The 22,889-nt window shown below is 52.8% G+C and overlaps 2 protein-coding genes across 5 annotated transcripts in view; one reads left to right on the top strand and one right to left on the bottom strand.

The window, feature by feature from the left end:
- Positions 1 to 3,134, top strand: part of Unc13a (unc-13 homolog A) — a 47,613-nt gene extending 44,479 nt beyond the window's left edge. For all 4 annotated transcript variants that reach the window (XM_057752292.1, XM_057752293.1, XM_057752291.1 and 1 more), the window contains one exon: positions 434 to 3,134. In XM_057752292.1, the coding sequence (XP_057608275.1) occupies positions 434 to 734 (301 nt within the window). In that variant the 3' untranslated portion in view covers positions 735 to 3,134. The remainder of the gene's footprint in view (positions 1 to 433) is intronic.
- Positions 3,135 to 3,825: 691 nt separating this feature from the next.
- Positions 3,826 to 22,635, bottom strand: Colgalt1 (collagen beta(1-O)galactosyltransferase 1). Its single transcript, XM_057752289.1, has 12 exons — positions 22,349 to 22,635; positions 21,422 to 21,532; positions 20,689 to 20,806; positions 15,346 to 15,480; positions 14,574 to 14,778; positions 8,687 to 8,806; positions 8,017 to 8,093; positions 7,826 to 7,932; positions 7,347 to 7,479; positions 6,028 to 6,155; positions 5,635 to 5,841; positions 3,826 to 5,505 (listed from the first exon to the last, which is right to left on the bottom strand). The coding sequence occupies exons 1-12, from the start codon at positions 22,594 to 22,596 to the stop codon at positions 5,238 to 5,240; spliced, it is 1,857 nt and encodes a 618-aa protein (XP_057608272.1). The 5' UTR covers positions 22,597 to 22,635; the 3' UTR covers positions 3,826 to 5,237.
- Positions 22,636 to 22,889: the final 254 nt, after the last annotated feature.

Below are 22,889 nucleotides of genomic sequence, written 5' to 3'. Positions count from 1 at the left end.
TGAGCAAAAGGAAGGGTGCAGCAGGGTCAGGAAAGGGGCGTTGCCAGGAAGGAGAGGAGCCAGAAAGCCAGACGGGTGGGCTTGGCCGAAGGGGCAGGAGGGAGGAGCTCAGCTAGGCAATGAGGTTCTCGCAGCAGCCCGCCCCACGTGATGCGCTGGGGAGACCCAGTCTAAGCAATGGGTTTCCCCTAGTGAGCGTGGTCCAGTTGTCAGGCTGCTAGTAGGTGTGGCCCGGCGAGGGTGCCAGCTTCTGAGGGGCACTAATTGCGAACGTGCGTGGTGGTGTGCTGTGAGTGGCTCGCTAGTGGCTCCCGTGGGGGAGGCAGTTGGCGTGAATGGCCCGATGGCTGATCTTCCCGGGCGTGGTGGCGCGGGGACCCGGCCCTCTGATGACCCCCTCCCCACCCCCCGCTGAGCCGGTCCTTCCCTCCAGCTCGCTCAGCGCAGATGCAGGCCCCGAGTGCTACGAGCTGCAGGTGTGCGTGAAGGACTACTGCTTCGCGCGCGAGGACCGCACGGTGGGACTGGCGGTGCTGCAGCTGCGGGAACTGGCCCAGCGCGGGAGCGCCGCGTGCTGGCTGCCACTCGGCCGCCGCATCCACATGGACGACACGGGGCTCACAGTGCTGCGCATCCTGTCGCAGCGCAGCAACGACGAGGTGGCCAAGGAGTTCGTCAAGCTCAAGTCAGACACGCGCTCGGCCGAGGAGGGCGGTGCCGCGCCTGCACCCTAGCGCGAGTTAGGGTGGGGTGGGGCCTGGGGGCGAATGAGGCCCCGCCCCGTAGACCCCACCCTTTCTAGAGGCCACACCCCTCCACCTCAGTGGCCTTGGCTGGGGAGGCCCTGCCTCCTGCCCCTAGAAAAGCCATAGAGGGTCCGGTGCCCAGGGCATGAACTGGTAGGGCTGCCTGGAGGCCGGGACGCAGCCTCTGGTTTCTGTGCAAAAAAAACAGTGCGGGATGGGCTCTCAAAAGCACACGCGCCCTCGGGTGCACACCTGGGGCTGAGGGCGCCCCTCCACGCGGACCCCGCCCGCAGCACAGCGTGCCCACTGGCAGCTGGCGACCCCCTGATCGTGCCACGCACGGTGGGCTGAGCGCTGACGGATGTCCCAGCCCCCATCGCTGCTAAATATCCTTCTCCCCAATTCTTCCCCGGTCCCTCCTCCCCTCCGGGCCAGGGTCCCCGTTAAACCCTAAGGCTGCCAAACAAGATCCCTATCCAAGCCCTTCCCCCTGGGACTTTAGTCTGAACTGACATACAACCTAGAGTTCCGTCGAGAAGAGGGGTTTGGGGTTTCCCCGGAGCCAGGCGCCCTCACCCCCTTTGTCCTTTCTCCAAATCCAGGCAGGACAGAACAGAAAGAGATAAGAAACTAGGAGGCTGGGAGGGAGAATGGGAAGTGCGCTCTGTGTTCTGTGCTGTGCTGACAGACGAACGGCCCTTTTCTGATTGGCTCCCAACTGCGGCGGATGTCTCCTGGATTCCAGCAGGGCATTCAGAACCGAAGGGTAGGATGCAGGCTCCATGCAGGGACAGGGAGCTCAGATGTCCCATGTGCTGAGGGAAGACCAGCAGCCCTGACTCAGTTTAGGACATCAGCCATGGATGGATGGCTAAAGGGAAGGCGTTCTGGCCAGAGAGCGACCATGGACAGTTTCTAAATTGCTGGCAAGAATGTGAAGTGTGTGTGTGTGGGGGGGTGTGACTGGCAGAACAAAGATAGTTAGGTCAAAGTCTCTCTCTCTGTGTTCCTCTCTCCCCGTTCCCCCTTTCCTCTGTGTGTATGTGTGTGTGCTGGCCCAGAATGTTGAGGGAACGCCTGGGTGCGTTTGTTGAGTGGATTATTCTGAATACCAGGCTAGGACTGTTTGAAATGTCCTTTTGTTTACACAGAGAACTCCTATTCATCTTTCAATACCCATCACAAAAATCCCCTCCTTAAAAATAATTCTGACTTCCCCAACTTCTTGCCCTTCTCTGACTTGGCCCTGGTGTCACAAGACTGGAGTGTGTGTACCTGGCTCTAAAACCCCTGAACTTCATCAGGCTGAGGCATCATGGGAACCCAAGCTTCTCCAGGAGCAGTGAAGGTCATGCTGCCTTGAGTTGTGTTGAGAGTGGCTGTGGGGTCTGCATGTGACCCCACATCCACACGCATGCCTGTCCTTACAATTTCCCCTACCCTGACAGATCCCCCGCCCCCAGCAGGTGACCAGGCTGAACCTCAGGACACAGTAGATGAAGACAGTAGAGGGGTGGGCTCTGAGCTCAGGATAGAGGAAGCTACTCCAGGGCTGCTGGTCTGAGTCACCACCTGGACAGACACACTGGGATGCATGCAGGTCCGACTGGAGACAGGCTAGCCTGGCCTGCTGCAGGGAGTTTGAGGCTGGAAAGAGCCACATCCACCCACAGGAGGGGCAGGACTGGCTGGGTGAGGAGCAGGGAAGAGCAGTGGCAAGATGCGGGGTCCAGGCTCATCCCCAGGGAGGGGCGGCCAGTCATGCACTGTTCTAGGTTCTATCCCCAACCCTGAAAAATTAAAAAGGGCCTGCAGTCAGCTCACCCCATCAGGAAGGGTCAGCACTTGAGGGGTGACCTCTGTACCCAGGCCCCTATTGGGGCTCAAGGCCAGTTGCCTTGCCTGCCCCATCAGACATGCAAAAAAAAAAAAAAAAAAAAAAAGAAAAAAAAATCAAACGCACCCAGAATTCCTTGGGATCTCTCTCAGCTGGGACCTCTCACCTGTCAGTCCCAAGGGCAGCCCTGCTGGGGGTGGAGTCATGGTGCGGGGGGGGGGGGGGGCCCGGCCCAGCCCACCCCAGCAACTTTCAGGACCAAAGCTGGCTCTGGGGACCCAACTCCTCTCCTCTTTGCCTTTTGTTTTAAAAAGTAAATTGGGTTGACCCTGTTGGGGGTGCAGGTGACAGGGAGGGTCCCCTGTACCCCAGAAGGTTCCTGACCCCAACCCCTGCCATGCAGCCCAGGGAGCCCCTCCATTAGCCTTTCTTCGCATGTGACTGCAGATGTGGAATCCGAGAGTTGTTTGGTTTTTTTCCTTTCCTGTTTTTTTGGGAGGGTTTTTTAGGTCCACCCCGGTTAGTCCAGCATCTCCCAAGAAACCCTCATTTCTCAGTCAATCTGTGACTTAGGACGTGTGTTCAAAACACCCGGGGAGTGTTCATGAGTGCATGGCGTTGAGATGTTTTGCACTATTCTGACTTTTTGGTCTCTGTAAAAAATATTTTATTAACATTAAAAAAAAAGAAAGAAAAAGCACAGTGCCTCAGGGTCTGGCTGGCTTGTGCTTCCTTTGACAAAACCTCTGTGGGCCCAGGAGAAGAAGGCGCATGGTGCTTGCTGCCAAGCCTAGGGACCCACACGCGGGGATTGGGAAACTGGCCTGTGACCCCCACTGTTATCACAGCACGCGTGCTGTCCCCCCACACACACTAAAAACAAAAGCTGGGGACCAGCACAGTCAGGAGACCAGACTGCAGCTGAACTGAGGATGCTTTTCTTGTCCACTTGGCCAGCAAGCATACCCATAGCACCCCAAAGAAACCAAGGCTCAGGAGCCCAGGGACAGCTGATGTCTGCTGTGCGTTATTTCCGGCAGGGCGGCAGCCGTCCTGGCTGAGCACACGGCCAGCGTGTTCAGACTCTACCGTCACACGGTCTGTGTGAGCTTACAGAGTGTAGCGAGCTTGTCCCCGGGCCACAGCCCCAGACCCTGATAACTGGTGTGGCCGGACCCAGGAAGTCCTAGCAGGGGCGTCTGTCCTGTTTCTAGCTGTCAGTCCACACAGCCTAAAGTGATCTCTACTCAGAGTTGACAGCAGCGATGCCCACGTCTTTAGGGCGGGTCCCTAGGCAGGTGGGCTGGTCTGGGCAGAGTCGGCTGTCAGGCTCCGTGGGGCCTTGAGCCCACAGGAACTGGGACCAGCAGCCCAGTCTCCCTGTCCCAGGGTCCACGGCATCTGCTCTGTCACCCCATGGTGGGCTCCTTCCCTGAACATGGCATCTGTTTCCTTGGGAACAGACTGTGATGGCCCCCACAGCATTTTGGAGAATCCACCAGCTGCTCCCAGGATGCTTTATGGGGTAGGGGACATGGGATCCCCAGTACGTCCTGACCCACACTCCCTCAAGTGCTTGGAAGTCTGCATAACATGTACCTTCAAGAACCCTGCCCCCCCAAATCTTGACAGGGACTCGGGGCGGCACGACCACAAGCTTCAGTCAAAACCAACCAGGAGTATTTAATACAACCGTGAGCAGGTTACCAAGATCTGAGCGGGCAGTCATCCCCTAGAGGCGAGACGACCTGCCTGCTGACATCCCATCTGGCTTTGAAGGCACAGTGACCCCCTGGCCCTGCGAGGAAACATACCGCCAAGGCAAACAGGAACACCCCAATGCAGCTGGGCCACTTCAAGGCCCCAAACGCACAAGAGCAAGCGGGGGACACCTGAGACACAAGGGCAGGGAGAAGCTATGGAAGCCAGGGGTGGGCAAGGGAGCCCCAGCCCCCGTGACGCCCCCTCCACCAGTACCCTGAAGCCCAGCAGTCAAGTGTAAGGGGAGCAGCGTCCCTCTGGACAAGGGGAAGATGCAGTCCTCCCACACAGGCTGGGGGCCTCAAGGCCTGGCACGCCATAGGCACTCAATAAAGGCCTGTTACATGAAGACATTTCTGTCTGCTCTGTCCTTGCGCTCAGCACGTCAGCCCATGGAAGGGGCAGCACCAATGGGCCCACCCCCACCCCCAGCACCTAACGGGTGACACAAAGCAGGTACTCAACTCGGTGTTGCCCAAGACCTGACGTCAGCAGGTGCCTGGCACATCGACTTTTCTTATTTCAGTATCCCTAGGGCTAAGAATGGTGCCCAACACACAGTATGTCCTCAATAAAGATTTTAAAGTAAGTGTGTATCCCTAATATCTGACTCGGCCTGATCAATAACCACCCGATGTTCAAATCAATCCCTGATGCAGGAAGTGCTAAGCCTCCTTTACCACTCTAACAAACCTTACTTCACGGTGGACACAACGGAGCGACAACCTCCCAGTGCCCAGCCCCATTCCTGGCATAGTGAACATTCCATTAATACTGCCAGTGTGCAAGTGACTGCTGAGCAGGAGACGGAAGCCGTCTGCTACAGAGTCCTCTACGGTCTGCCTGGGTGGCCCTGTGATCCCAGGCAGTCACTCTGCCTTTTGCCAGCTGCCTCAGAGTTCGTCCCGAGCGGCGCTGTCCAGCGGGGATTGCAGCACGTCAGAGTTCTTGGCCTCGCGGCTTAGCGCCTGCTGCTCTCGCATCTTCTGAGACTTGGCTCGGTCCCAGTCAGTCTTAACCTGCTCGTTATTCCACACAACTGAGGTCTCCGTGTCGCTCACGTAACCGTCGTCCCCCGTGTAGTGTGTAGGGTAGACAAGGAGCGGCTCCACGGAGAAGGCACGCAGGTCGCGCGGAGAGAAGTGAGTCTTATATTCTGACCTAGGAGAGACAGGAGGCACAGGGGGAGATGGAGACCCTCCTTCAAGCACACTAGGACTTGTCCCACCACCCCCCTGCCCTCATCTCCCCCCACCCCCTCCCCTCAGCAGCTCTTCAAAGCCCCCTTACACTGGGTGCTTGTCAAACATGACGGGCAGGAACTCGTCAACCGGCAGCATTTTGGCCAGCGGCTTGGCTCCAAGAAGTTTGCGAGCACCCTGCAGGGAGATCACATAGGCGAGCGTCCAGTAGGAGTAATCGGCCTCCACCAGGTTCCTCACACGGGGCACGGCCTTTTCCGGCTGTTCCACCTGCATGCGCTTCCGGCCCACATATCTGGGGTGAAGAATCAGAGACCTGTCACTCACACACCCCCCCACCGGCCAGAGAATACCACCCGACATCAGGGACAGCGCTGGGCCCAAGTCAACCCAAGCAGGTCCTCCAGGCTCCAGACCCACTCTATCCCTAAGACCCAGGCTGACATCCATCTCGGCCATCTCTCCCACCAACCCCACTCACATGAGGTCCCAGTCCAAACCCTCGCGCTCCACATCCTGCATGAGGTTCATCAGGCGTCTCTTGAAGAAGATCTCAAAACGCAGATCATCCTCAAACACCAGGGATTTCTGCAGTCCCCGGTCAACCACCTGAAGGAAGGGGCTCCACCAAGTCACAAAGACACGTCCACATCCAGCTGTATGCCCACCACGGCTGCTTCCCAGCCTCCCACATCATCCAGCTGTGTGCCCACCACAGCTGCCTCCCAGCCTTCCACATCCAGCTGTGTGCCCACCACAGCTGCCTCCCACATCCAGCTGTGTGCCCACCACAGCTGCCTCCCACATCCAGCTGTGTGCCCACCACAGCTGCCTCCCACATCCAGCTGTGTGCCCCCACATCCAGCTGTGTGCCCACCACGGCTGCTTCCCAGCCTTCCACGTCCAGCTGTGTGCCCACCACGGCTCTTTTCCCCCTTGCCTGGGCTCTTCTGCTCTAGGACCTTTGCCTGTGTTTTGCTTGGGAAACCAAGAAGCCTTTCTCTCGGCAACAATAGGCAGGCTCCTCCACCCTCCTTGGTCTAGGATGCCCCTGTCTAGAAGGCTTCACCATCATCCAGCTAAGAGACTGCCATGAGGAACTTCAGGAAGGAAGGACAGCCCATGCAAGAACCCATTACTGCCGGGCAGTGGTGGCGCACGCCTTTAATCCCAGCACTCGGGAGGCAGAGGCAGGCGGATCTCTGTGAGTTCGAGACCAGCCTGGTCTACAGAGCTAGTTCCAGGACAGGCTCCAAAGCCACAGAGAAACCTCGTCTCAAAAAACCAAAAATAAATAAATAAATAAATAAATAAATAAATAAATAAATAAATAAAAAAGAACCCATTACTTTGGGCATCCAGGTGTCCTTTTTCTTGTTCCTCGTCATCTGAAGTCAACGCCCCACCTATCCAGCCTCCAATTTGCAGGTTAAAAATTTGGTTCTTGTGTGGTTTCAGCATCACCTGCTGTTCCCTAATGCATAGCCCAGCGACAGTAACGCCGAAGGTAAAGACACAGAGCAGAGTCAGGCTGGGGCGCAGGGTCTCACTTGGGAACCACAGCCCCATCCCCACCTGCAGGTCCTCCCCAGGCCGACTTTCTGCAATGAAAGGGCAGTAGCCACCCCACTCAGAAGAACCATGGCCAACGTAAAGACAGTTTATGGGACAGACACACCAAAACGCAGCCACAGAGCCTGCTGCTGGAGGCACGAGGACCACAGTCCTCCCTGGGCCTCTGAGGCTGACTAAGCTGTGAGGAGACCAAGGACCGTGGGCTAGCCCCTTACCCACACCTACCTCCCTCCAGATGTTGTAGTGGCTGAGGAAGCAGCCCAGTTCTCCCTTGGTGAGGGGTCGCCCATGGTAGGGGTCCCGGTAGCCAGGCAGCATCTGGATGCCCAGGGCCTCCACCTGGCTGGTGTTCATGGCTCTGGAGAGGTCCAGGGAGAGGATGGAGAACAGGGTGAGGAAAACGGAAAAAGCCGTCTACCGATCAACCTCTGGCCTCCTGTGGACCTACCCGGTTGAGTCCAAGCCCAGACCCCATTCGGCTTTGTTCAAGAGCATGGCAGCCTGTCTGAGGATGGGACACCTTCCTGCCTTCTTGGCTGCACCGAGGGTCTGCCAAAGTTGACTCCACCCCCCTCATGTGTACAAGCTTGAATGTATGCACACACGCATGCACGCACATGCATACACGCACGTGTACACACGCATGCGCACACACACACACACACACACACACACACTCACGGTTGCGCATGCGCAGGACATACTTGCCATCCACGGCCTCCACCAGCTTGCAGTCGATCTCTTGCTCATGCAGGGCCTGCAGCATGCGTTCTCGCCGGTCCCGCCTCCGCTTCAGGTTGATCATGAAGACCTGTGGTCACAGTCTCAGTGACCCCAGGTCAGTCAGCTGCCTCCCTACCGGGGGGGGGGGGAGGAAGGGGTGTGCCCAGCCCACCTCGTCAAAGCCCATCTTGTCTGCAGTCTTGCTGGGTGCTGAGATGAACCGGGACAGCTGCACTGGCGGGTGCTTCACTAACAGGAAGAAAATAGGGGTCGCTAGGGTCCTAGGGCCCCATGCCCTCCAAACCCCCATCTCAGTTGTTGGCACCAGATCCCAAGGGGTCCATTCCTGCCCTGGGACCTTCACCCATGCCACATTCCTAAGATGCCCAAATCAACTTAGACCTCAGCTATGACCCAGGGGCAGCCTCCGGGCCTCTGGCTGGTCAGGCCTGGGATTCGACGTTGTCCCTGCTCTAACTCCATCTCTAACATCCTGGGAGGAGTGTGGGGTCTGCCCATTCACAGTGCACAGCCCAGAGCTTGGTATACAGCAGGCGCTCAACAGCTACTGCAGAATTACCCCATGAGCGGCCCCTGCTCTCCTCAGCCGCACTCTCAAGCTTCTCAGAATTGCAGTGAGGCTCACGCTGGCTGCTGTCACTCCAAATGTGTCCCCCAAATGCTACATGGGTATAGCGTCCCTTCTAACTCCACTGCAAACAGGATCAGTCTTTCAGGCTGGGATCTCACCCTGTAGCCCAGGCTGCCCCTTGACCCGGGACTCAGCCTCCGGAGTCACACACGCTCCATGACAGGATTGCCACCCAGCAGCACCCACTCACCCATGACCTCCAGCTGCACGTGCATGAAGCTCTCTGCCTCGTCCTGCAGGCTGCTATGCGCACGCAGAGGCACGGGCAGGAAGCCGTACACCTCCTTATTGCACACGTACATCTGCACCTCTAGTGTGGGGACAAGAGAGAAGTCAGGGTGGTACCCGTCCATCATCCCAGTGCTCGGGATGAAGGCAGGGGTGGGGAGCTGCAGACCAGCCCGGGCTACGCTGTGAGGCCTCGACACAAGCAAAAGGTTTCAGATTTCGGTCATTCTTCGAAAATGTAAAAACTGATTTTGGTTTGTGAGTGTTCAAAAGTGAGATGAGGCCCTCATCAGTCAGTGCCACAGGGCTCACGAGAGAGGCTGGCCTCGAACACGCAGAGATCTGCATCTGCCTCCTGAGCACCGGGATTAAAGGTGTGCCCCATAGTGCCTGAAGATCTGAGCTCCATTCCCAAGACCCACAGTGGACAGAGAGAACTAATACCTGCAGGTGTCCGACTTCCAAGTGTGCCGTGCTGATCACACACAAATCCACTGCAAGCGTGCTCATGAACACACACACACACCACAACTGGGAGATGAAAATAATAACTATGCACGTCTATTCTTCTGATGTTTGGTATGGGATCTCACTGTGTGTACCCATAGTAGTACAATATTTGTGTTTTAATAAATAAAGCTTGCTTGAAGATCAATGCAAAGCGGCCAGACTAGCCAATCAGACAGTGGTGGCACACACCTTTAATCCCAGCAGCCACACTAGTCAGCCATAGAAGCCAAGCGGTGGTGCACACCCTTAATCCCAGCACCAGAGAGGAATATAAGACGGGAGGAGACAGCTCTCCACAGCTCAGTCTCAATCTGAGGATTCGTGGAGGCAGGATCACCCATTTTCGGTTTGAGATAGAGGTAAGAGCCAGTGGCTGGCTGTTTAACTTCTCTGATATTCTTGATCTTGAACCCCAGTATCTGTCTCTGGGCTTTTATTATTTGTTGCTACAGTCAGCACCCAATGTCTGGGGGACGAATTCACAAAAAAGCTGTTTGCCTGTGCTTTACCGCCGCCGGCAGAGGCCGGAGCCACACGCGGCCAGAGTCACTGCCCTGGCTAGGTTTTCTTTCTTCTCTCCTTGCAGGCTCTCCCTGAACCCCCTTCTCAGGCTGCTGCCAAAGTAAGTAGCTGCCTTGAAATCCACTCAGGCTTTTACTGTTCTATACAACAGCAATAAACCACACATCTTCATCAACGTCGCTAGATTTGGTGAGACAATTGGGAAGTCTGAAAGGGAGGAATTCGTCAAAAGAGAGACTTCTATCCCATATTAAAAAGTGGGAAACACGATTACATTGGAGGGATTTGTGTCTCTGTATGATAATATGCTAGACAGCTTGAAAATGGAAGGATTAAGTGAGGGGATCTCTAATGTAGATGGGATTTATTAATGTCAATTGTAAACACTGTCAGCTTTATCATCTTTGTTTTATCACTAAAAAAGTTATTTAATCTTAGTGCTAAGATGCAGACCTTAGAAAAACCTAATAAGACACAGAGATTCACACCCAGACGGAAGAACTTAACGGAGAGCCTATTTCAGCATTGCATTGGAAGAATAGAGAGGAACAGCTAAGGGTTTCAGACAAACAACCTTAATATATCCAGTGACCTTACAGGAATTGCCACATGGTAGAGACTCTGTTACAGCTGATGGGACTCCTGTGCCAATGTTAGATTTACGGAGATTCGGGGAAGCAATCGTCTCATATGCATGGACTCACCTTTTGTGAAGCAGGTGTTAAACTCGTGGTCAGTTTGTAATAGAATTATCCTTATGACTGGATAGATTTGATTAAAGCTGTTAGAGCCTGGTCCACAATCACAGTGGAGAACCTGGTTCAGAGAAGAGGCTGATCATTGAACAACAGAGTAAAGCTAGAGGTGGGGAAATCTCCCAAGATCAAATGCCTGGAGGAGATTATGGTCCCAGAAAGGCAGTCTCTATATGATGGTCACATCCTGTCTCTATGCCTGGCAGAAGTTTTGAATGCTTGGGACAGAATTAAAGAAGTAGGAAAGAAGACTGAGTCATTTACTAAATCATACAGGGCCCAAAAGAAATGTCACAGATTTCTTACAAAGACTGACTTCAGCAGGAAATAGAATGATATCAAATTTAGAAGCTAGACGAATAATTGAATCACTGGCTTGTGAAAATGCCAAAATCTCTATGCAAAAGGATAATTAAGTCATTGAAGGCAAGGTCAGCACCTTTGGAGGAATGGATCTGAGATACAATTAATATAGAATCCTATGAACATGATGATTGCAAGGGTAGAGAGGTGATTTCCAGAGGTTTGAGGGAAAATCAAAATATCAAATGTTATAAGTGTGGCAAACAAGGTCACCTTAAAAGGGATTATAGACAGAGCATTCCTAAGCACAGTAATTTTTCTAAGAGTAATCCATTCAGAACTCCCCTCCCTTTGGGTTATGCGGCAAGTGTGGCAAAGGCAGGCATTGGACTAATGAATGCAGGCCAACAAGGACTTTTCAAGGGAATCTTTTGCCACCTGCAGGCCCCTATGCTGAATCCAGTTCAGGTGTTTCCTGTAGAGGAAATTCATTCCAGAGCAACTAAAGAACCTAATGTCTATTGTAAGAAACCATACTGCTACAGATTCAATGCAATGCCCATCAAAATCCCAGCAAAATTCTTCACAGACCTTGAAAGAACAATACTCAACTTCATATGGAAAAGCAAAAAACTCAGGATAGCAAAACAATCCTGTACAATAAAAGAACTTCTGGAGGCATCACAATCCCTGACTTCAAACTCTACTACAGAGCTACAGTACTGAAAACAGTCTGGTCCTGGCATAAGAACAGACAGGAGGACCAATGGAACTGAATAGAAGACCACATCTTTGAACACTTGATTTTTGACAAGGAAGCAAAAAAATACCAAATGGAAAAAAGAAAGCATATTTAACAAGTTGTGCTGGCATAACTGGATATCAACATGTAAAAAAATGAAAATAGACCCATATCTATCACCATGCACAAAACTCAAGTCCAGATGGATCAAAGACATCAACATAAAGCCAGCCACATTGAACCTTATAAAAGAGAAAGTGGGAAGTACACTTGAACGCATTGGCACAGGGAATCACTTCCTAAATATAATCCCAGCAGCACAGACACGGAGAGAAACAATTAATAAATGGGACCCTCCTGAAACTGAAAAGCTTCTGTAAAGCAAAGGACATGGTCAACAAGACAAAACAACAGCCTACAGAATGGGAAAAGATCTTCATCAACCCCACATCAGACAGAGGTCTGATCTCTAAAATATACAAAGAACTCAAGAAATTGGACACCAAAGATCATATAATCCAATAAAAAAAATGGAGTACAGACCTAAACAGAGAACTCTCAACAGAGGAATCTAAAATGGCTGAAAAACACTTAAGGAAATGCTCAACATCCTTAGTCATCAGAGAAATGCAAATCAACTTTGAGATTCCATCTCACACCTGTAAGAATGGCCAAGATCAAAAACACTGATGACAACTTATGCTGGAGAGGTTGTGGGGAAAAGGGAACACTTCTGCATTGCTGGTGGGAGTGCAAGCTGGTACAACCCCTTTGGATGTCAGTGTGGCGATTTCTCAGAAAATTAGGAAACAACCTTCCTCAAGACCCAGTAATACCACTTTTGGGAATATATCCAAAGGATGCTCAATCGTGCCACAAGGACATGTGCTCAACTATGTTCATAGCAGCATTGTTTGTCATAGCCAGAACCGGGAAACAACCTAAATGCCCCTCGACTGAAGAATGGATAAGGAAAATGTGGTCCATTTACACAATGGAGTACCAGAAAAAAATAACGACAGCTTGAATTTTGCAGGAAAATGGATGGAGCTAGAAAACACTATTTTGAGTGAGGTAACCCAGACCCAGAAAGACAATTATCACATGTAGGTGGTTTTTTTTTTTTTTTTTTTTTTCCCGAGACAGGGTTTCTCTGTGGTTTTGGTTCCTGTCCTGGAACTAGCTCTTGTAGACCAGGCTGGTCTCGAACTCACAGAGATCTGCCTGCCTCTGCCTCTTGTAGGTGGTTTTTAAACACAAAGCAAAGAAAACCAGCCTACAAACCACAATCCCAGAGAACTTAGACAACAATGCAGACACTAAGAGAGACATACATAGATCTAATGTACATGGGAAGTAGAAAGTAGAAAAAGACAAGATCTCCTGAGTAAATTGGGAGCATGGGGACCTTGGGGGAGGGTTGAAGGGGGGAGGGGAGAGGCAGGGAGGGGAGCAGAAAAAAATGTAGAGCTCAATAAATATCAATAAAAAAATAAAGAGGTAGATTATTGAATCTACTTTTTAAAAGCAACTACTAGTTTTAAATGTTTTACATTAGATTGGACTTTTGTATATTGTGTACAAATTTTGTATACTGATACAAATTTGAGATTAATTTTGTGATAACATACTGTACATACATTTCTACTCTTGTTTAAGGTATTGTACCTATACAGCTCATTTAACAATAATGCAAATTTCTAGTCCTTGAAAATTATTATTACCAGCTGTTTAGGATAATAAGGAAATGCAGGTTAGTAGTTAATCACCTATTATAATAGAACTTGTAGTCACATTAGGTATATTTTCAAAGTCAAACAAAGATTTTAAATAAACAGATCATCTTCAAACACTTCATAGATCTATAGAATATAGCATTTAAGATGTTTCAATAACATAATTCTTTTTTTAATGACAATGAGACATGTCTGCTCCTGGCAGCACCAATCTAACTCAGAGAAGATAAACGGGCATTGAAGAAACTTCACATAGTTTTACTTTTGTGGCAAAGGTAGACCACTAGGTAAGAAAATGCCCTTCCCTCAACTGCCGACAGTGTGCTGTCCTAACTGGACAAGCAGGACACAAAAGAAACATTGTCAAGACAAGGAGGGACAGCCCTTCAGAACATCCTGCTTCACAGAAAGGCCTGTGGACCTAAGATGGACGCCCCAACGTTGCAGAGGAACCTTGGGTGACTGTCCTTGCAGTCAGCTGTTTCTGTCATTTCTCACATTTTTTGGAAGTCGCTTGCTCACACTTCCTGCTTATTCAGTTAATATTATTTCCTTCTTGGGTCTCTGAGGGACTGAAGATTAGTTATAGTTATATAGTTATAGTTTACCAGATACAGAAAGCAAGTTATGATAGAAAGTAAATTAAGTACAAGACTTTGGACTCACCAAAATAGGATAGATATGGAGTATTTTCTCTGAATTTATCAAATATAAAGGACTACACATTGTCAATGTATTTATTGCCCGTATAGTTATTGTACTTATTGTATATAGATTTTTTATGTTAGTTATAGCCTTCTTTTTTATTTTAGACAAATAAAGTGGTATATTATTTGTGTTTTAATAACTAAAGCTTGCCTGAAGGTCAGTGCAAAGCAGCCACACTAGTCAGCCACATAGGCAGACCACACAGGTGGTGGCGCGCCTTTAATCCCAGCACTAGAGAGGAATATAAAACGGGAGGACAGGTCTCGGCTCAGTCTCAGCCTGAGGATTGCGAAGGTAGGATCGCCCATTTCCAGTCTGAGGTAGTGGTAGAAGCCAGTGGCTGGCTGCTGCTTTTCAGGTTGAACCCCAATATCTGTCTCTGGGTTTTTACTATTCATGCTGCCTGTGCCACTAATTTACCACTCTTCTGCCTCAGTTTCCCAAGTCCCAGGACCACAGCAGAACCTCCCTAAACAGGGCGGTGACCGAGGCCCATCTGCACGCTCCACTCTTATTCTTTGGACTTGCTCAGTGTGGAACCCACACGACCACTGGGCTTCAGGCCCCACTCACCTGCCTGCTTGCAGGAGAAGGCAAAGACAATGATGTCGTCAAAAGACCAGGTGTAGTCAGGGTGCGGCGGATAGAAGGCCAGGCTCCTGGACGCCGCCTTCCGCAGGTCGATGAGAAAGGTGGAGTGCACCATGGGAACGGCGAAGCAGCCTCTGCGGTCTCGCTTCCGGATGGGGATGTAGGCAGGGGTGCGCTTGTAGTAGCCCTGCCGGGGGGTGGAGGGTGGGGACTGAAACAGGGGTGCTGCTTGTAGTAGCCCTGAGGGGGTGGAGGATGGGGATGTAGGCAGGGGTGCGGCTTGTAAGTAGCCCTGCCAGGGGGTGGGGTGGGGTGTATGTGTAGAGGGTGGGGACTGTAGGCAGGGGTGTGGCTTGTTAGCTCTGCGGGGAGTGGGGGGTGGGGGTGGGGTGGTGGAGGCAGGGGTGCAGCTTGTTAGCCCTGCAGGGGCAGGGTGGTCAGGAGGCACTGAGCCAACAGCTGAGTGCACTCTCAGGCCTGCACCCAGCCACAGCAGGCCTCCCGAGTGTCCTGAAGTGGACATGGCTGGGTCCATCAGAGTCAGTCGCTCCCCGGTTGCCCGAGGCTGTTGGAGCACCAGGTTCAAGCCATGCCTGAAGGCCACTCCTGGAACTGCCACTTCCTAGCTGTCACCAAGTGAATTTGGGCTCCTGCTTCTGCTTCAGTAACAAAGGACCCTGCCCTGATGCTTGTCTGGGGTGACCCTGATGGTATCCGGCAAAGGCTCAGCTTGTCTGCCCTGGTCCCCACCTACCTGCGAAGTCACCCCACACCAGAAGTTGGAGTACGCTGCACGGGAATCCAGCATTGGGGCCACCACTGTCTTGTTCTCAGCAATGAGGAGACTCAGGGTGTCAGGGTTGGTGATCAAGTTGTCACTGTCCACAAACTGCAAAAGGTTCACCAGCTGTTAGGGTGACCGGACTCAGGTGCAGGTGTGGACATCCCGGGGAGCACAGCGGTAAAGAGCGCTGGCTGCTCCTGCAGCAGACCAGGTCTGGTTCCCAGCGCCCACACGGTGACTCACATCTGTAACTCCAGCTCCAGGGGATCGGATGCCCTATTTTGGCCTTCAGAGCACTAGGAAGGTATGTGGTACAGACATACATGCAGGCAAGACATTCATTTATACAAACAAAGAAAAATAATAAAAAGAACTGAGTTGTGAGACTGGGCACAGCTCAGTGTGGCCATGACTAGTGCACACACACACAGTGCCTGGGCTGCACACACATACAGTGCCTGACTGCACACACACAATGTCCAGGCTGCACACACACACACACACAGAGTGCCTGGGCTGCACACACACACACACACACACACACACACACAGAGAGTGCCTGGGCTGCACACACACACACACACACACACACACACAGAGTGCCTGGGCTGCACACACACACACACACAGAGTGCCTGGGCTGCACACACACACACAGTGTCTAGGCTGCACACAAGCTCCGGGAAGAAGAGGTATTTTCTTTTTTTTTTTTTTTTGGTTTTTCGAGACAGGGTTTCTCTGTGGTTTTGGAGCCTGTCCTGGAACTAGCTCTTGTAGACCAGGCTGGTCTCGAACTCACAGAGATCCACCTGCCTCTGCCTCCCGAGTGCTGGGATTAAAGGCGTGCGCCACCACCGCCCGGCGAAGAAGAGGTGTTTTCTGTGCGGAGACCCCAGAACTGTGGAAATGGGGCAGGAGCTGGACCAGTGGGCTCCAGCTGTGCTGGAACTGACTCAGGGAGTGACACAAGTAATTATTTCTTTTATAATTTAAAAATAGAACCCTGGCCATTAGGGCTGGGGGTGTGCTCCGCCACAGTGCACTGCAATACCCGAGGCAGCCACACTTCATTACAAATATCCAAACTCCAGCCCCCCATTTAAGACTCAGCCTGCTCGAGGACTGATCTGGCCTTTTTCTAGGGTTCAGCCACAGATCCACCTCCTATTGCCCCCAATGCACCTGCTACCTGCACCTCAGGACCACTCAGCACCAGGCTCCATGGTGTGTCCCCAGCTGGGGAGGCAGCAGCCCCTGGGGAGCTATGGGGTCAAGTGCTAGTCCCACCTAAACCCTGCAAATACTGGAATCTTGTGTAGCCAGGGCAGCCTGGCAGCATGCTCAAAAGTTAGAGAAAGGCAAATCTAACTTTTCATCCTGGGAGATGAACCCCAAAGATTGGAAGGCATGGGTTCAAACATGGCACCCACCACAGGAGCCAAAAAGTCAGATACACACAATGCCCCCGCAGAGATATCTGTGTGGAGGCCACAGTTTGGAATATTGCTTGGCCACCAAACGACAGGCACACAAATTCTCGTTGATGTGAGGCTGATTTTTTTGTACGCTGGGTGAAGATACATCTGTCTGGCCTCACCTACCTCAGGCACCTTCTTATTGGTTTAGTAAAAAGCTGAATGACCAATGGCTGGGCAGGGAGGACAGGTAGGACTTCCAGGCAGACAGGAACTCTAGGACAGATTCTGAGGCAAAAGATCCGCCAGCCAGGGCTACCCAGAGAAACCCTGTCTCAGAAACCAGAAGTTATAAGCAAGTAAATAAACAAATACATAAACATAAGCCCGGTGTGCTGCCGGCTGTCTTGGCACTTGGAGGCATGAGTCCAGCCTGGCTGAGAGAGTTCCAGACCAGTCAGGGATACATAACAAAAAGTTACATAAAAAAAAAAAATTTAGGGCTGGGGAGGGACTCAGTGGATAAGAGCACTGGCTGCTCTTGCAGAGGACCTGAGTTCAGTTCCCAGCATCCACATGACAGCTCACATCTGTCTGCAACTCCAGTTCCGGGGGATCCAGCTCTCATACCAATGAACATAAAATAAAATTAAATAAATTAAAGGAAAATTAAAGCACCCAGCGTGGAGAGATTCGCAGAGTGTTGGTGCTGGGCTTTGCACCACCTTTGGCTACCTTCTGGATTTCTTCCAGAAAAATTCAGAGCCAAAGCATAGTTATGAGAGGACGTGGGAAAGAGGTCTCCTGACTCAGAACTGCTTGGGGAAAAGGGGTCCCCCCTTCCCCTAGACAGGGTTTCTCTGTAGCTTTGGAGCCTGTTCTGGAACCAGCTTGGTAGACCAGGCTGGCCTCAAAATCAGAGATCCGCCTGCCTCTGCCTCCCGAGTGCTGGGATTTTTTTTAAGTTTTATTTATTGGTGTTTGGTCTGCATGTGTATCTGTGTGAGGGTGTCAGATCTTGGAGTTACAGACAGTTGTGAACTGCCACATGGGTAGTGGGAATTGAACACAGGTCCTTTGGAAGAACAGCCAGTGCTTTTAACCACTGAGCCGTCTCTCTAGCCGAATGCTAGGAGAGTGCTGGGATTAAAGTCGTGTGCCACTACCACCTGGCTCAGATGGAAGGTTTCGGTTCATAGAAACTGACTCGCTAAGAGGTGGAAACTGCAACAATAAAAAGGTTTCTGCGGAGCAAGGGGCAGTCAATTCCAGAAGCTGGTTCCCCCCCTGTTTGGCTAAACCTGAAATCCATCCTGGAGACCCTTTTCCTCCATAGACCGGGAAGTAAACTCACACTCCAGTGCTGTGCTCCAAAGTCCCCTAGTACCAAAAGTACCTTTCCATAGAGAGCTTTGAGTCAGGTCACAGTGACCTCCTGGGGACCGTGAAAAGAGCCAGCCTCAAACCACAGAAGCCAAAAGCAGGGAAGGGCACCCTGTCTGTTCTGGGGGGCTACAAAAGGATCCACAAAGTTCCAGGAGTTTCTAGTAGCCTCCTATTAGATCTCAAGCCTGGGACAGACTGACCTGGCTGCCAGGTTTTCCCAGCATCCCTCAGTTACAGAGCATGGCGCCCATATCCCGCCCCCTGCCCAGCTCTGTTCCTGCCTCTAGCTATGCTCTCCCAAAATCTACAATGAACCCTCTCTTCCACCATACCTAGGAGCATGCATGTCCTTTCCTGTTCTTTTTATTTCTTATTTTTCACTCTGAATCGGCTCCAGGTCCATACTGTTTCTCTTCTCCGACCTCAGCATCTGCTTTCATTTCTGTAAGATGGGCCAAGGAGCTGGGTCCACCTTCCTCTTTCTGGAGTCTTTGCTGCCTTCCCCACAGGCCTCCCGCACCCCAGGCATCCGGGATGACGTCATCGGTGGCCCTCTGGCCAAGGCTGACAATCTGAGTTCATCCCCGAGACTCACAAGAAAGAAGGAGACAGCAGACTCCCCAAAACTGCCCTCCAGTCCCCACAAGGTTATGACAATATGTGACCATCTACAAATAAATAAACATAATCAGGAAAGCAAAACAGCAGGGGCTGGAGAGGTGGTTCAGAACACTGACTCCTCCAGGGGTCCTGAGTTCAATTTCCAGTGCCTTCATGGTGGCTCACAATCATCTATAATGAGATCTGGTGCCCTCTTCTGGTCTGCAGGGATTCATGCAGGCAGAACACAGTATATATAATACATAAATAAATATTTTAAAAACTCCAAACAACAAAACCTGCTGCCACAGAAGAGGGGAGGGCCAATCAGAGCACAGCCTCACCCCGCTCACAGACTCTATGGTTCTCCACTGGCCTCCAATGGTGACCCCAGTGCTCCCATGGCTGGGCCCTACCTCTTCCACATTCAGACTGAGTTCCTCCTTGGGTGCCAGCTGGGGACTAGGGGGCCAGACAAGGCCACCCAAGCTCACACGAGCTCTGACCTCCCTTCTCTGCTGAACCTATGAAGACAGGTTCCCTGTAGATGAATAAGGACAGGGCCGGAGCGCCCAGCACACACGAGACCTCAGGTTCGGGTTCACCTCAGCCACTGCACAGGAAAACAACGCAGGGTAATGGGGGTGGAGACTCACGCCAGTGTCTCAGCACCCGGGAGGCTGCGGTTCCAGGCACACCATCGCTACATAGCAACAGTTTGCAGCAAGCAATCAACCTAACAGCAAACAGAACAGGCAAGACCCTGGACTCCAACTGAGCCACTCTCGGGGCTGCAAACCAGGCCTCGGGGCCGCCCCATGCCCGAATCCACCGACTGAACACCAGACCTCGTGGCCCTCACGTGCCTGAATCTACTCACTGAACAGAGGCCCCAGACCGCTCAGGACAGGGGGCAGTGACCCATGGACACACAGTCTGATGTTGTGTACACACACACATTTCACTGGGGACCAAAGAGCTGGCTCAGCAGTTACCGCCCTGGCTGCTCTCACACAGGACCCAGTTCCAGTTCCCAGCACCTGCATGGCATCTCACAGTCATCTGTAACTCCAGTTCTGGGGGAGGTGACACCCTCTTCTGATCTCTATAGGCACCAGGCACACGTGTGCTACATAGACAGACATACAGGCAAAACACCCATAAACACAAAATAAAAATAAATTAACCTGGCAGGGGGCGGTGGTGCACACCTTTAATCCCAGCACTCAGAAGGCAGAGTTTTAGCCCAACCTGGTCTACAGAGGACGTTCCAGAACACCGAGGGCTACACAAAGAAACGCTGTCTCAAAAAACCCAAATAAATTTTTAAAGTGTGCATTTGGGTGCAGTGCCCACACAGGCCAGAAGGGGGCGCCAAATTCCCCCAGGCACCGAGGTTACTGGGAGCTGATCCTGGGAGCTAGCAGCCAGTGTGCCACAGCCACTGAACCCTCCAGCCCCAGATGCTTCCTCCTCACAGGCAGGGGAAGTCGGGGAAGAGGAAGTAGGGCCTCGCACAGCTTCGCACTTACAAGCCCCTAGTTCATGACCCTTGGTGATCCACAGTGAGTCAGAAAAGGTCAATCCCCAAGATCCCAGCGGTGGCCACCCCTGCAAGCTGACCTGTCTCACATACCCTCACACGCCAATAAATAAACAATGCTATTTTCAAACATCTATTTAAAAATACAACCTAGTGCCCAACCAAGGGTATACAAACCCTACTTGCTCTTTCTGGAGGGCCTGGGATGGGACCCAGGCCTCAAGTACCCACTGAGCTATAGCCACAGCCCCCTCCCCTCTTTATTTTATTTATTTATTTGTTTGTTTATTTGAGACAAAGTTTTTTGTGTAACCCCATGGGGTAACTCCTGGCTCCTGCATCTCCAGTGTCTCTCACCCAGAAACTCACCATGATGTAATCAGCCCACATATCCCGAGCCGACTTGAGAGCCGCCTGGCGCAACTTCATGACATGTTCGTAGCGGGAGTCAGACCAGTGTTTGGGGCCCTCTTCATCTGGATAGGAACTAAGCGAGTAACTGTGATGTAAGGATATGCCACGCAGCAAGCCCCCAGTCACAGACAACTTCACAGAAGATAAGGCACACAGCAGATCTGAAGGCCTCCAAGTGGGGCACGGGGGGAAGAAGGGTGCAGGGTACAGGGTCCTGGCCACCAGCCCAGCGTGTGTGAGGGTCCAGAGGCATAGACATGGCAGGCAAGCTGCGGCCCAAGGAGAGCTCTGCGTGGCAGGGGCACCCCAGGGCCATCAAGGTGTCCCGGCAGGTCACCAGATGCAATCCCACAGGCTAGTGCGTGGGGGTGGGCATCTGTGATTCCAGCACTCAGGAGACTGAGGCAGGAGGATAGCAAGTTCCAGGGCAGCCTGGACTACACAGTGAGGGAGGCTCGAGAAGTTAGAGGAGAGTGTGCCAGCAACACCCTGAGGCAGGAACACAACAGGTGGCCACCAGATACAAAGGAATTCTGCTGGGAGGTGTGACAGGCTTGTGTCCAAGGCTGGACAATGGAGTGAAGGACAATGGGACAAAGGTCAGCTAGAGGATCAGGATCTGCCGGCAAAGCCCAGGGTGGGGACAGAGCACGCTGGCTTCCTACTCTAGTGAAGATGGGCAGCTCACCTGGGCTCCTCCGCTGGTCGCCACTCCACAGAGTGGTACAAACCCTTCACAGCCACCAGCCACTCTCGGAGTATGGCTGAAGTGTTGTCCGAGTTGTGATCCGTGGCCACCCTGTGAGCACAAGTGGATGATGGGTCAGAGCAGTCGGGGAATCAAAAGGCAAGACGTAATAACCAGATGGCGTGGGGGCTCCCCACGCTGGCTCAGTCCTCACCACCTGCAATGCCAAGGATAAAGCACCCTCCTGCTCCGTGCCTACTGCCCATCAGAAACACGGCAGTGAGGATGACGCCCAGCTCACTGCTGCACAGCTGAACAAAGCCTGCTAATTTGGAAAGCACATTGCAGTGCCACAAAGAACAACCATGTAAAAGAACACTGAGTGGGACGTCAGAAGCTGCCATGTTCCCTTGTGTCCACTTCTTCCCACTGCCTTCAGGTCCCTTCCTCTACTCTCAAGTCACACAGGGGTCTGACTGGGTCTGGAAACCTGTTAAGTTCATTGACTTTGTTAGTGTGGAACGCCGGCCCGAGCCTGGGGCGCAAGAGAGTGAGCTGGAAGGGTCTGGAAGCACCAGCCTGGCCCATTCTGAGAAGTCAGGGGTCCTAGAAAGGCAGCTATGAGGGCTGGCAGCAACCCAGAACCTGGCGGGAGCGGGCAGCAGCTCGGGGTCCCAAAGTGCAATCGGGACGAAAGCCGGTACTTCAGTTACAAAGCCGAACTCCCCAGGAGCATAACCCGAGTCCCTAGGTAGACAACCGGTCCTCCTAAACCGAGGCTCAACTGAGTCTCCGCAATGCAGAACCGAGTCCGCCAAGACATAACCGCGTCCCTCGGGTACAAAATCGAGTCCCCGGGATAAACAGCCGAATCCTCCGAGGTGCAAAGCCGAGGCCCTGCGCCCGGCGCTCGGCCCGGCCGCTCACCATAACGCCGTGCGCTCCCGTGGGTGGCGCAGCCGCTCCAGGGCGCCCAGCGTGGCCGGCAGCGCGGGCGCCGCGTTCCGCGCCAGCAGCGCGATGAGGACGCGCGGCGCCTGCAGCGGGGACTCGGGGCTCCAGCGCTCCTCGGGGAAGTAGCCGTCGGTGCCCCGCGGGCCACCCGGCGGCAGTGGCAGCAGCAGGAGCAGCGGCAGGAATCTCAGCCCGTGCAACCCGCCGGGGAACGCCGCCATCGCGCCACGCGTCGCCTTTAAGCCGCTTTTCTGACGGCGGACCAGGGCCGCTCCTTAAAGGAGCCGGGGGGAGGGGCCATCAGGTCCCTCCCTTGACTTTCTCCTTAAAGGGAGGGGGCGCTCTGGCCGTGCTGTGAGTCGTCGGGGAGCGCCCGTGACAAGGCTGCGCCTTTAAAAGTTAAGGCTGCTTCCCCTCCGACAGTCCCGGCTCCCTTTCATGACGTCACCCTCAGGATGGCTCCGGAGCCCCGCCCCCAGCTCACACCTTAAAGGCGCAGAGGCGCTCTGTGACC

Source organism: Chionomys nivalis, chromosome 20, assembly GCF_950005125.1.
Source record: "Chionomys nivalis chromosome 20, mChiNiv1.1, whole genome shotgun sequence".
NCBI lineage: Eukaryota > Metazoa > Chordata > Mammalia > Rodentia > Cricetidae > Chionomys > Chionomys nivalis.
The sequence above is the reverse complement of the archived record's forward strand: the minus strand, read 5'-3'. Positions and strand labels throughout refer to the sequence as shown.